The sequence below is a fragment of the Staurois parvus genome, unplaced genomic scaffold, assembly GCF_062004578.1.
Source record: "Staurois parvus isolate SC_StPar_1 unplaced genomic scaffold, SC_StPar_1.0 ptg000750l, whole genome shotgun sequence".
Taxonomy (NCBI): Eukaryota; Metazoa; Chordata; class Amphibia; order Anura; family Ranidae; genus Staurois; species Staurois parvus.
The window spans coordinates 683,526-696,977 of record NW_028318546.1 but is presented as its reverse complement, the minus strand read 5'-3'; the positions used below and the strand labels follow the sequence as shown (position 1 = coordinate 696,977).

Here is a 13,452-nt window from a genome sequence, read left to right as displayed (position 1 = left end):
ATGTGCTACACCTCTGTTTCCTGTTGGCTTTTGATTTGATCTATATCACGATCAACATTATTTTCCAAATTATGACTGCTTTCCAAAAATCAATAATGAATAATTTTCTTCATTTCATAAAAGATTCAGTAACAAAAAAAAAATTAAACTGCTACAGCTCTATCAAAAATAATAGAAAATAGCTCTACACACACGAGAATGTACAGCTATTTTAAAGAAGCTCATTTAAAAGAGATCAGTTTAGTGTAAATACTCTGTGTATGTTTATATGAATAGTTTGTAATGATATACCGTATTTATTCGAGTATAACGCGCACACGTGTATAATGCGCACCCCTAATTTTCGATTAAAAATCGGTATAAAATTTTGTTTCACTTTTCCTCGGCTCAGACCAAGCATTGTAATTGACAAACGTTGTTGAACACGTGCGGCCATGATAAAAATCATTTATTGACAAGGTAAACACAATACCGAAATAAAATTACCGGTAACAATATTTATTTAAAATGCTTCAAAGTCAGATTCATCATCATCAGATACACTAAAGAGTTGTTCCCATTCTTCTAGAGTTAATTTATCATCAGTGTCCCAGTTGGCAGGAACATCTGTTTCTCCAGCTTCTTCGCTTTCTTCTGAGTCTGAATTCCACAGCAGGTCGTCTTCTGTGCCGTCCATTTTATTGCTGATGCCTGTCTTTAAAAAACTCTTGATGATCATTTCTTTTGGCATGTCTTCCCATGATGTTTTAATCCAAGATGTCACGAGAGATAGGCCAGGTTTCTTGAGGTTTCCTTTTGCAGTCAATTCTTTGTCTTCGGATTTCATCCAGGTAATCCACTTTTCCCTGACTCTGTCTTTGAAGGGTTTGTTTAAAACAACATCGAGTGGCTGAAGAATAGAGGTTAGTCCACCTGGAATCACAGCTTGAAATGTCTTTAGACTTTTCAGTTTGTCTTTCACAGTGTCTGTCAGGTGTGAGCGGAACTGGTCCCATACAAGCATGGATTTCTTCAGTAGTGTGCCTGGTCTAGTATTCCAAACTTTATTTAACCATAAAATGATGCCCTTCTCATCCATCCATCCTTTAGGATGACAATGGATCACGACACCTGGTGGAAATTTAACTCCTTTTGGAATAGTCTCTCTTTTAAAAATCACCATTGGTTTAAGTTTAAAACCGTCTGCCATACAGGATAACGCAACCGTAAAATGAGTTTTCTCATGGCCTGTGGTTTTAATCTGGACTGTGTGCTTCCCTTTGCTGTCAATTGTCCTGTTGCCTGGTAGGTCAAAACACATGGGGGTCTCATCCATATTGCCTATCTGTGAAATTTCAAAATTAATCTGCTTGCGTTGGTTGATTATAAAGGTATGGAATGAAGTGATCTTCTCTGCTAAATCATTTGGCAGCTTCTGCGCTATCTTTGTTTTCTGGCGTATTACAAGTCCATGCCTTTTCATAAACTTTTGTGTCCATCCATTAGAGGCTTTGAAGGTTGAATCTTTGCAAAACTTTTGGGCTTGAAGTCTAATGTGGAGTGATGTGACAATGTACCCACTACTTCTTTGGTCAATGATCCATTCATAAAGTTCCTTCTCCATGTCTGGGTACATGGCTTGTCTCCCTCGTTGTGCTTTTTTGGTTTTATTCATATCTTTCAGGACGACTTTCTGTTTTCTCCATTCTCTAACATTCGTCTCTGGTACAGTGAATTCTCGCCTAGCTGCTCGATTTCCGTGAATTTCAGCATGACCAACAACTTTGAGCTTGAATGAAGCGTCATATGCAGAACGTTTTCTCTTGATTCCCTGAGTTGCCATCTGACGGGTACCAGTATATCAATAAATAATATGAAGAACACTACACTGAATATGATTATAAAATGAAGAACACAGCAAAACAGCAATGCTTACCGTAACGTGTGGGCGAGGAAAGGAAATGAAGAAGCGACCATACGAAATGAAGAGGCACAGGGGACGTTTTTTCTTCTTCTTTCTTTCTACAGTGAGCGCATGCGCCCTCAATGGACCGGCCGCCACTGCGTCACCCCACCAGTGCATCTCGCCAGTTCGGGCCGCCCACTGTACGCGACAAGGGGACGTAGAAAAAAAAAACGATCCCCTGTTTTCGCCGCCCCTTAAAGGGGCGGGGCCGGCACAGGGGACGTTTTTTTTTTCTTCGCGTACAGTGAGCGCCTGCGCCCTCAATGGATCGGCCGCCACTGCGTCACCCCACACCAACCCTCGTTTATAACGCGCACCCAAACTTTGATTTCTTTTTTTGGTTTAAAATTTTGCGCGTTATACTCGAATAAATACGGTATGTCAAGGGATCCACTAAAAACAACACGCTCCTTATGTGATTTATATCTTCAATGAACAGTTGTTAAGTAAAGAGTTAAATGATTGTAATGGTAGTAATCATGATCTTCTCTGCCTCATATGGCCAATCCACAAATATGTCAGTAACATGTAGCCAGCCATTCGGCTAAGACACTCTGTCTGGCTAATGCACGTGTGCGTAGGCATAGGGGTAAACATTTCTATGAGCATAGCAGACAGACTGCACATTTGCCCACACGTATGAATAAGTGCACGCCCACTGCTGCCAAGCAGCCTAATTAAACTTGAACTCTGCACTAGTTCTTTACTGTATGGTCTTCAGCCTTGTTCCAGTGATCCATTCTTGATGTCCATCCTTGATCCTGTTACTGACCCAGCTTCCTCTATGACCTTGCTCTTGGATTACTCTTGCCTGCTCATGTTTGCGGTCTACCTTCGCTACCTACCCCAGCCTGGACTACTGTCCATGCTTCTTCCAAGTGACTCTTTACCTTGCTACTGGATTGCTGCCAACTTATGCCTGTTCCTTCTAATTGACAGCCAAGTGGAATGACACTAGGACCGCATAATCAACCAGTTGTGGGACCTGACTCCACCATCAACTGGACTGTGGTATTTTTGAAGTGAATCACCAGCTATAGCTGTGCTTATCAGATATCAGTGCTCTCAAGTTCCTGCTCACAGTGTCTACACCTGGGCACTTGTGACTTTGTTTCACCCCTGTAGTGCCTGCCCCAACATCCAGGGCTGCTCAGACAGGAACTGTGCAAAAGGCCACCCTCGTCATCTTAGGCTTTGCATACAGGTTATGTGACAAAATATCTACAAATTCCACTGCATACAAAAACAAAAATACAGAAAAGCAAGCATGTAAAACTGTGAAATACATATACAAATTACTTCAGAGTAAACACTGTAATAGTAACTAAAAAAAATACATGTTTACTGTACACTATTTCATCCCCTTTCCTGAAAAAATATTACATAATCATTTCCTTGACCTTCATTGCAGTAATATAGCTTAGAGAAGAACACACCCCCATCCTGCTGATTGGACAATAAGGAAGCAGTAGCACACGGATCAGTCACCACTCTGCAATCTCTTCAGCATATTCCTTGTCAGTACATGTGCACCGCACAGCAAACAGAAGCTTGACTGGCTTTTAGTTCTCAATTTCCAAGTCCAAGCGTTACTGTGTTGTGGGATTACAGGAGGTGCACATCAAGACAAATTCAGATGCATTAAAAAAAATATATTTTTTTTTTATGAATACAACTACATTGACCTTTTATACAGTATATCTACCTGAAAATTAGTTTTTAAATACTACAAATTTTCTTCAGTATCTTAAAACCCGTTTATAAAAAAAAAAAAAAAAAGCTCTCTTACAATTGAATTTTGCAGACTATCAGATTTTTACAAGGGAAATCTGTTGGGAAAACAAAGCCTGTGAAATTTGGCTGTTCAGGCAAGGTTTTCCTTCCCTACCTGTACACATTATAGTCACAATATAAAAGTCATAAAAAGATTTCATGTAGCAAGGACAGACAATTATCACCACCTTGAAAGAATAGATGTTATACCTGTAAGCATGCTCTCATTCACTATACAGGCTCCATTGATAAGCAGTGCATCACAAGGCAGAAGAGCATTTCTTTCAATCACAATGACATCACCAGGGGCCAAGTGACAGGACTCTTCCGCATAAACACCTGCAGGGATAATAGGGACAGATGACATGTCATTAACCAATTTAGTATGAAATAATTTCAATACCTGAAACCCACACTTAAAGTGTAAGTTCACCTTTACCAGAGACCTGCCTCTGCAAATAAGGGGTGTCTGTAGATAATAAACTGTGTGTCTCTGACTAAAGTTCAATGATACCCTTGTTATAGATGTAGGCCATTTATGTACCTCATGAAGCCTGACTTGAATATTCCCAGGATGTTGCTAAGTGAGGCCTAGTCATTACTGCTTGCCTCCACTATCACAGGAGTGAGCTTTTTCTCTGAAACAAAGCCCCTCACATGCTCTCTCTCCTCTGATGCAGTAGCTCTGAGCTCAGCATCTGAGAGCTCACTACTGTGATGGTGGAGGTGAGTAGTAATGACTAGTCCTCATCTAGCAATGCCCTGGGAGTTTTTCAGTCAGTCTTCAGGAGGTATCTAAATGGCCTACACCTATAGCAAGGGCATTATTCAACTTTAGTCATAACTTCACAGTTTGTTTTTATCTATAGACACCCCTCATCTGCATAAGCAGCTTTTTGATAAAGGTGAACTATCCTTTTATAGTAAAAGTTTAAAGTACTAAAGCTTCCCTTTTTCTGTTAGAATAATAAACATGTGATACTCACCTGCTCTATGCTATGGTGGTTCTGCACGGAGCAGCCCCAATCCTCCTCTTCTTAGCTCCCCTGCCGGAGATCCTACCCCCTCTTTTTAGGCGAGTGCCCACATAGTAAGGGAGAATGTCACCAGCACACCAAGGATCACCAATATGAGTCCAAAAGCTTTGATGAACAATCACATAGTTACAGCAAGGCAACGTTTCGGAGTCTCGCAGGACCCCTTCATCAGGCAGGTATACGCAGCCATTTTTAACGCAGGAGCGTGCGAGTTTGGATTGTACACTTGCCCACATAGTAAGGCCACTTCCACAGAATGAATTAAGATAAAACACCTTTAGTTTTTGGAACCACTTTAAGTCCAAGCAAGATGAGCAGATGGGAAAGCAATATTGAACCACAGACGCACACTTATGTCCAAGCAAGACGAGCAGGTGGGAAAACAAAATAGAATCTTTATTGTACAAGGATTCATGTTGACAGTCAAAAACATGAGGTATGGGTGGCTATATGCCTCCCTTGACAATCCTGCCACTCTATGCCAAGAACTATATGAGCAATACATTAGTCTGGCCTTAATTTCTGTAAGACTGGAAAAAGCACTTTTTGCTTTTCAGATAATCTTCCATAAGAAGAAGATCCTGAATTTAATTCTGAATATGTTGGAATTGTGAACATGAAGACAAATGCCTTAGCAACTGTGTACAAGTCCATAGACAAAGTCTCTTCTTGAAGAGCTCTCCAGCCCTCCTGGTATACCATCTCAGACCCCAGATGAATTCTCTTCACCCAGCTGCCTGAGGAAATCCCTGGACAAGGGGACCCAGAAGCTGCCATTTTAGTAAAGCAGTCCCAGATGAGGAGATAGTTGGGTTTCTCATCCCCTTATGTGGCCCAGGGGGTGTAAGATTACACTTGTGGATTGGTTTCTGCCTTCAGGACTTATGCTGGGCTTGCTCCTTCCCTGCTTTCCAGGGTGTCCTTTCTTAGGGGATGGTTGAGGCCGAGAGATCCTCCTTCCCAGATCCTGTCTGCAGGTGAGCCCTTCCCTGGGCCCCCTCCCAGGCTTATGCTTAGCGATCTCCTTCTCTGCTCTACAAATGGTTCTCTCTCAGGGAATGGGGAGGCTGAGAGATCCTCCTTTCCAGCTCCTGTCTGCAGGTAGGCCCCTTTCCCAGGCTCCACAGTCCAGCCTTAACTTCATCTTCCACCCGACACTACTCCCACTCCTGACCAGGCTCTCTCCTATTTAAGTGCTGTCCTGCCCCCATGCCAAGCCTCAAGCTTCTAGAGCAAGGGGAGGTATCAGGAAACTGACCTTCAGAGCCCTCAGCCCTGAACTAACGTTAACCTGGCTGATTCATCCCAGGCTGCTATCCAGCCTATAACTAATAAAACCTAGCTAGCTCCCCCTGGCTAACTAGAGGGGCACTACACAAAAAATACCCTAAGAGGGTAACCCGAGGGAAGTTGAACAGGCATATTTTAACTTTGTTTAAATGCCCCTTTCTGTCCGAGCTGCTACATTTCTGCAGAGACTTGAGAAGTTCAAAGTATCACTAAAACTTTCTACAAAAAACCCTTGAAAACAATGTTCAACAATTCTTGAAATACCATAGGGACATTATAAATTCCAAATTACATGATCAGATATCCATAATGACCATTCATGGTAAATTATTTCTGCCATTGTCCCATTGGCAAACTCATTATGTTATAGGCCACTAAAAGTTTAATTCTGTAAAAACTCAATTTTCCATGTAAAACTGAAAAATAATTTTTGGGTGCTGTTGACCTTCATCAATGTTATTATCTAGGACATACTCAAAACACAGCTCTTCCTAGGTAGGGCCAGTTTTCCATGAGGAAAGGTAAGCTCATGTGTATAGGCACCACCTTGGAAGAAGCATCTTAAATTGCCAGGAGTAGTTGGTTGCCTGTTTTGAAGGGTAGTTTATATACAGTAGGAGTTGCTGTCAATGCTCCTGTTAAAATTGAACCACTTCCTGACTGGGCTATAGCTGAATAATGGCTAGAGAGCAGTCATCCAGTTCTGGGAGGGCATCACGACGCCCAACCCGGAATGCGCCACCCGCGTGCCCCCAGCAACGCACACCCGGCACTCTCTGTGATCGCTGTGTCCTTTGGCCTCAGCTGATCACATGACAGTAAAGGGCCAATCACAGCCGCCTTTTATCATGTGATCAGCTGTGCCCAATCACAGCTGATCCTCGTGTAAACACACTTGCCGGTTATCGGCCGTACTGTCACAGCGCGAGGAAAGTACTGCTGATAACTGGCAACTGTGAAAAGGGACATCTACACTGATAATCAGGGCACAGATTATCAGTGCCCTGATTGTCAGTGCAGCTCCAAAAGTGCTCATCATTGCTGCCAATCTGTGCCCAGTAGTGCCGCCAGTCAGTGCCTCTCAGTGCTGCCTATTAGTGCCCCTCAGTGCTGCCTATTAGTGCCCCTCAGTGCCGCCTATCAGTGCCAGTTAGTGTAGCCTCATCAGTGCCTCCTCATCAATGCCCACCAGTGCCGCCTCATCAGTGAAGGAGAAAACTTACCTGTTTGCAAAATTTTATAATAGAAACTAAAACGTTTTTGTTTTTTTTTAATTTTGGTCTTTTTTCCTTTGTTTAGAAAAAATAAAAAAACCCAGTGTTGATTAAATACTACCAAAAGAAAGCTCTATGTTTGTGAAAAAAAATTATAGAAATTTAATATGGGTACAGTGTTGCATAACCGCACAATTGTCATTCAAACTGCTACAGCACTGAAAGCTGAAAATTGGCCTGGGCAGGAAGGGGGTAAAAGTACTCAGTAGGCAAGTGGTTAAACAAAGCCACGGGTTCTGGTATAAACAAGCCTGCGGTAGCTGAATTTATTGGGCCCACCTGTTGCTCCAGACCCTGGTACTTTTGGACAAATTGCTAAAAAAATGGTCTTTTTTTCCTCTATAAATAAATTTAGCCATAGTTAGTTACAGAAATAACTAGCAATCTAAATTATATTAATTCTAATTCTTGTTGTAAAAAATCCACTATTTTAGGTCATGTTACCAGAACACTTTTATTATCCCCATTTAATATCATAGAGCTAGGTGTGTTTTACTTAGTCATTTATGTATGTACAAACTAATAACAAGCAAACAGATAGTACTGAGCTTTTCTGAATTAAACTACAATAGAATGAAAAAAAAAATACAATAGAATGAAAAAAACATTATACTTATCGATGATACAATTATGTTACAAATAGTGTCTAAATCAACATAACTAAACCTGTTCTTGTGGCACATTTCACAACAGATGGAAAACTGAAAAACTGTTTGACATTTGACTTGTGCATCATACAAATGTAGGTTTAACCTCAAAATTAGCAAAAGAACGCTGCCAGTGCTAGGTTTGCTTACAATGCCATTATTCTAATGTGAGTCCAACTTTGTTACTTCATTTATAAAGGTAGTTATTTACATCGTTATCCGGAATAATCCCACACAAAATGACTTCCTCTTCCTGCTGTTCCACAATAGCCACAACATTTTAATGGATTTCCATCCACAAAACTGTCACCAGCAACCCTACATGTGTGATTAATAACTCAATAATAAGAATTTCAAAAATGTAAAAAGGATAATTAGTCAGCTTAAGGCAAAGAAAAATTAGACCCACCCATGACAAATGACAGTTACCATTTAGCTGACAACTAAATAGTATTCTAGAATTTTAAACTTCAAATCTGCGACTACTGCAGCTCACACAATGAGAGCAAACAAGGGTACTACTCTCAAGCAGAGTCACAAATAGCAAATACATTTTTATTGCTGAGTAGAGTAGGTAAGGGTTACAGCCATGGTAATTTATAAATTGCTAGAGCGTTTTTCACAACAAAAAGATGCAGGGGCGGACTGACCATTTGGAAACTCGGGTACTGCCTGAGGGCCCAGGGTCAGTAGGGGGCCCCATGAGATGCACCTGGTACCATTTCATAGGCTTTTTTGAGTTTAGGCAAGGACACAGGGGCCCCACGATCCCCTATTGCCCGGAGGCCCCATGAGTTGTCAGTCCACACCTGTTCTTGAGGTAGTCAGGCAGGTAATTCTGGCATAAAACATTGGGCTTGATCTACCAAAGGAGCACTGCATTGTCACTAGTGAAACATCAGTGAAATGAAGTAACTGAAGTGAAACTAAGTGAAAATTCACATTGGAAAAAATCTATTGTGTGCAATGGGGAAAAAAAATTGCTCACACATGATTGGATGATTGAAGTCAGCACAATTTCACATAATTCACACAGCCTCGTCACTCATTCACAGGCTTCCATGAATGAATTAACTGCAAGTCCCGACAGCCTTAGCGGCTGTCGGCTTGTAGTTTTCAATGAACTACCACAGCACTGTGGAGCACTCATTGAAGCTTCCTGTCAAAATATCTGCTTGCTCGTACATATTCTGACAGTTCTGCAGTAGATCTGCATGGCATCAGTGATTTACTGATCACTGGTGCAATGCTTTCCAGGCTCCTGTAGACAAAAGTAGTAAAATGCACATTTTTTTACCTGCAAAAAAAATGTGCATTTATTATTTTTGTCTAAAAGGTGAACTTATCCTTAAAACACTTTTTTCAGCCATCTTAGGTCTTCAGACAGAACCTCATCAAACAAAAATAAAAATTAACAATAATCTTATTTAATGCTATAATAATTTACATTCCTATAAACATTTTGCCTATGCAATCTTTTCTCAATGCTGGCAAGAAATGAAGTGAAAATAAACTAAGGGAGTGCTGTTTTGTCACTACATACAACTCACCTTTCTGTTTTCCGTACACAGAAACCTTGATGTTATTATGAGATTCAACTAATCTGTGCAGTTTAGCGGATTGCTGTAAATAGGGGAAGGGTGTACAGTGTTAGAACAGCACAGCAAGGTATAAATTAGAGCATTTGTATTACTTAATAGTTTACCTACAGTCAGTGAATAAATGTAACTATCTAACCCTAATATAAGTATCTCAATACATATTTATTTGGTGTAAAAATTGGGGTTGGAAATGTATTCCTTTGAAGTAGATTGCTAAAGACATGCAGAAAACACTATAGAGATTTGTGCATGTACATAGCCTTACTTTACCAATGCAAAGAAATTGATGACATCTGACCAAGACAGGACCAAACAGCCCTGTGAATGCTTGGCGTGGAAAATGTTACAAGCCACATCAACCTACAATTTTAAGAGATATTTAAAAAAAAAAAAAAAAAAAAACTTTTACCAGTTTTTGTTGCCTGTTGAAAATTGCATCATAGTTAAACATTCATGAAAGTGAATTACATTCACTACACATCTGAATTTTACTTTTTTTCTATTGAGAAAACCATGCCTCAGTAACATGGTGAATGTTACAGACATTGTGCCCAATCCTCTTTTGCACATTCAACAAACCATCGATTGTTATCAGTGGTTCGGTCCTGTCAAGAACCCACCATGTTCATTCCTGCTTGTTCCATGAACTTATTGTTGCACATGTTCATTACATTCATCACCTGTTCCCACTGATGGGGAATTGTGCAATGCAAATACAGGTGAATCTAGGCAAATGAATGTGCTTCCAATAGCAAATAGGAGTCTTAAGAGTACCAAACCTCAGAAACAGAAGATCAGGCAGATAATCTCACCAGAGTGGAAAAAAAACATTTTTCTAGGTAAAAAAAGGAATGGGTCAGGTAATTACTGTACCTGTCCTTTCTATAACTTGTTCCTGAATCCTCACCAGTATCACAGACACAAATAAAAACATGATAATATTGTTTAATTCTCCCAAGTATATCCAAACCAAAAGAATGAGTTTTGGCTGGAGATAGTTGTTTGTATAGTTGTAGTCTGAAGTTGTTCAATTACAGAATTTTAAAAAAAAATGCACAAGCTTTAAGGTGCTTGTGGAAATTCTATTTGGGAAACACGTGATTTTAAGGAGCATGCATGCAGATATTGTCCACCTGTACAAACACTGCTCTGTCAATGTGTAAATGGTGACTCTGCCAATGAGCAGAATGGTGGCATCTAATCCACTCAAAGGCATAACATGTGCATCAATTTTAACTAAATATCTAAAACAGGAAAACATACCTGTCGTAGTGTGTACACAGCGAGGCCAATACAAATTAATGACATAATAATAATTGCCACAGCATATTCTATATATTCTTCAGCAAACCAAAGGCACACACTGAACAGTTGGAACACATAGAATGGACTCAACACCTAAAAAAAACAATAGTTATTCAGAATTGTAATAGAATTAATAAAATTAAAAATACAACCAAACTTCAGGCAAACAACAAATACACATACTGTATGGTCTGTAAAGGTCTTATCCCTACCCCAGCCTTTGGGTGAAAAAAGGGAAGTAGATAAGCTCATCCCCCTGTCATCTGCTCCTTGCACTGAAGCACAACTGGTTAGCTCATTGTGCTGCTAACCCTTTCCCAATCCTATTCTCTGTTGTACAGTGATTCCAAGAGGCTGTTACCAAGTTAAATTCAGGTATATACAGTATACTACCTACACACACATTTAACAATATATTAATAAATATAAAGCTGATAATAAATATGATTTGTATATTTTATCCATTGTATGCTTGGTGTTAAGCTCTAGTTAGGCGTTTCTTAAATGGATCAGGTCTGAAATGTAAAGTGAATTAAGTTTGTCAGTGGCTTCAGGTGACCGTACCATTGCACCACTGTATCTTAATATAAAATACTTACATGCACAAACCTTGGGCCATTGGTATCTCAAAGAGACAAAGGGCTTATAATTAGCTAGAAATGTATAACCATCCTGATAATCTCTTCTCTAAAGAGAAGAGAAGGTTCCCATAAAGGGGGAAGAAAGTTTTTGTCCTTTCAGGCTTTGTCTTGGGAGGAGGTTATACTTGAAGCCTTTTACCTCACAGGCTTGCTGCCTAGGAAGGGGTGCTGCTTAAAAAGAAGTCTTAGCTTGGGACTAAGAAATGTATGCTACCATGCTGCAGGGTACATCCAGGAGGAGCAGAGCAGGAAAATGACTGCCTGTATGGAAAATTTTGGGAAGAGGCTTCTCTGCCGAAAAATGCCCTGGAGAGTGGCTATAGGCTGCTTGCAGTCGACATTACAGGACGTTCTGGCTGCTCATGCTAGGAGGTAATTGTGCTACCTGGTTGTGCTTAACAGTCTGCCAATACAGATTGGCAGACTCAGCTTAAGGATCCATCGCCTGTTTTGACTGTTAGTAGAGAAGTCTTGAACACTTTTTGCATATTTGTGGGTATGCTGTGCCATAACCCTTTCCCCTTGAGTTTATTGAGCTGTGTTAAGGTCTTTAAACACATTTTCAAGTCACTTGCACCCAATTCATTTCACCCCACAAAGTGTCAGGAAGCCTGCCCTGGAAACTGAAATGCTAGCCCACAAGTGATCTGGGGGTCTTTCACATTTTCCCAGTAGTAAGGGGATGCTACACATACACTTTAAGGACTAATAATATCACATGAAGTATCATTTAAAAAGAAGAGTATCATCAGAAGCATATTTTGACAGCAATGAAGTATTGAATGTAGAGATATGTTTAGCTTCCATCAAGATTCCTGATATGGGTGTAGCCTGAGCAGTAGTAGGACTTTGGTGGATCAAGGAAGGTCCTAATCCAGCTCAGATATTCTTTCCAGAATGTTGTAAAATACAGCACAAACAATCATTAGTGAGCAAATAATAATAAAAATAAATGTATCCAATTGACAGTGTCACGTACCTGATGGGAGACTGAATTGACGAGGTCGGCCTCACTTGTGTCACTAGTCCTGACCCCGCTGAGGTTGAAACAGAGGGAGTCTAGGACCCAGGGGAACAAGAGTGCCAGTAGTTGTTGTTTGCAGCTCTTGCAGATGAATACCTTGGAAGGCCGAAGATCCTCTGATTTTGGCACAGGGGTAGCAGGCAGAGCAGGTTTGGTAGATTGCCAGGCGTGCAGCAGAACAAGTCAGGTAGTGAGGACAAGAGACAGGAGCAGTGTCATGAAATAGCCAGTGTCATCAACAGTCGGGCAGCGTGGTACAGAATCAGGAGGAAAAGCCAAGGTCAGGAGCAGAGCCGAAGTCAGGAACCAGTATCAGGAGAGCAATCAAAATCAGGTGAGGAACAAGCCGGGTCAGCAACGGAGGAATCGTACAGAAACAAGCAGGACACAGGGGGGAGCTGAAGACCAGTCAGCACTGAACATGAACAGAGACACTCCTTAAATAGGCCATCTGGTGGCAATCTTCACCGTGCGTGTGCACGTGCGTGATCGCGCATTTCCGATCGCAGTTCGTCTTGCTGGAAATCCCTTACAGACAGGAAATTTGTGATTACCTGGATTCCTATATTACAATATTTAACAACAGACTGATCTACATCTGGATATTTAGGACAATCAAAAGGTGATGAATTGGCCATCCATAGTAAAAAGGACTCCAATTAAACCCAGTTAGGAAATCATAAGAAAACATATATACACTATATTGCCAAAAGTATTGGGACGCCTGCCTCTACTTGCACATGAACTTTAATGGCAACCCAGTCTTAGTCCGTAGGGTTCAATATTGAGTTGGCCCACCCTTTGCAGCTGCAACAGCTTCAACTCTTCTGGGAAGGCTGTCCACGAGGTTTAAGAGTGTGTCTATGGGAATGTTTAACCATTTCTCCAGAAGCGAATTTGTGAGGTCAGGCACTG

At 40.8% G+C, this 13,452-nt stretch overlaps 1 protein-coding gene across 1 annotated transcript in view; it reads right to left on the bottom strand.

The window, feature by feature from the left end:
• The window catches only part of LOC149445010 (putative cation-transporting ATPase 13A4), a 116,326-nt gene that overhangs the window by 70,172 nt on the left and 32,702 nt on the right, over positions 1–13,452 (bottom strand). The window contains exons 7-9 of the mRNA XM_089654305.1: positions 10,831–10,965; positions 9,517–9,589; positions 3,929–4,057 (exon numbers count right to left, since the gene is read on the bottom strand). Of these exons, the coding sequence (XP_089510431.1) occupies positions 3,929–4,057; positions 9,517–9,589; positions 10,831–10,965 (337 nt within the window). The remainder of the gene's footprint in view (positions 1–3,928; positions 4,058–9,516; positions 9,590–10,830; positions 10,966–13,452) is intronic.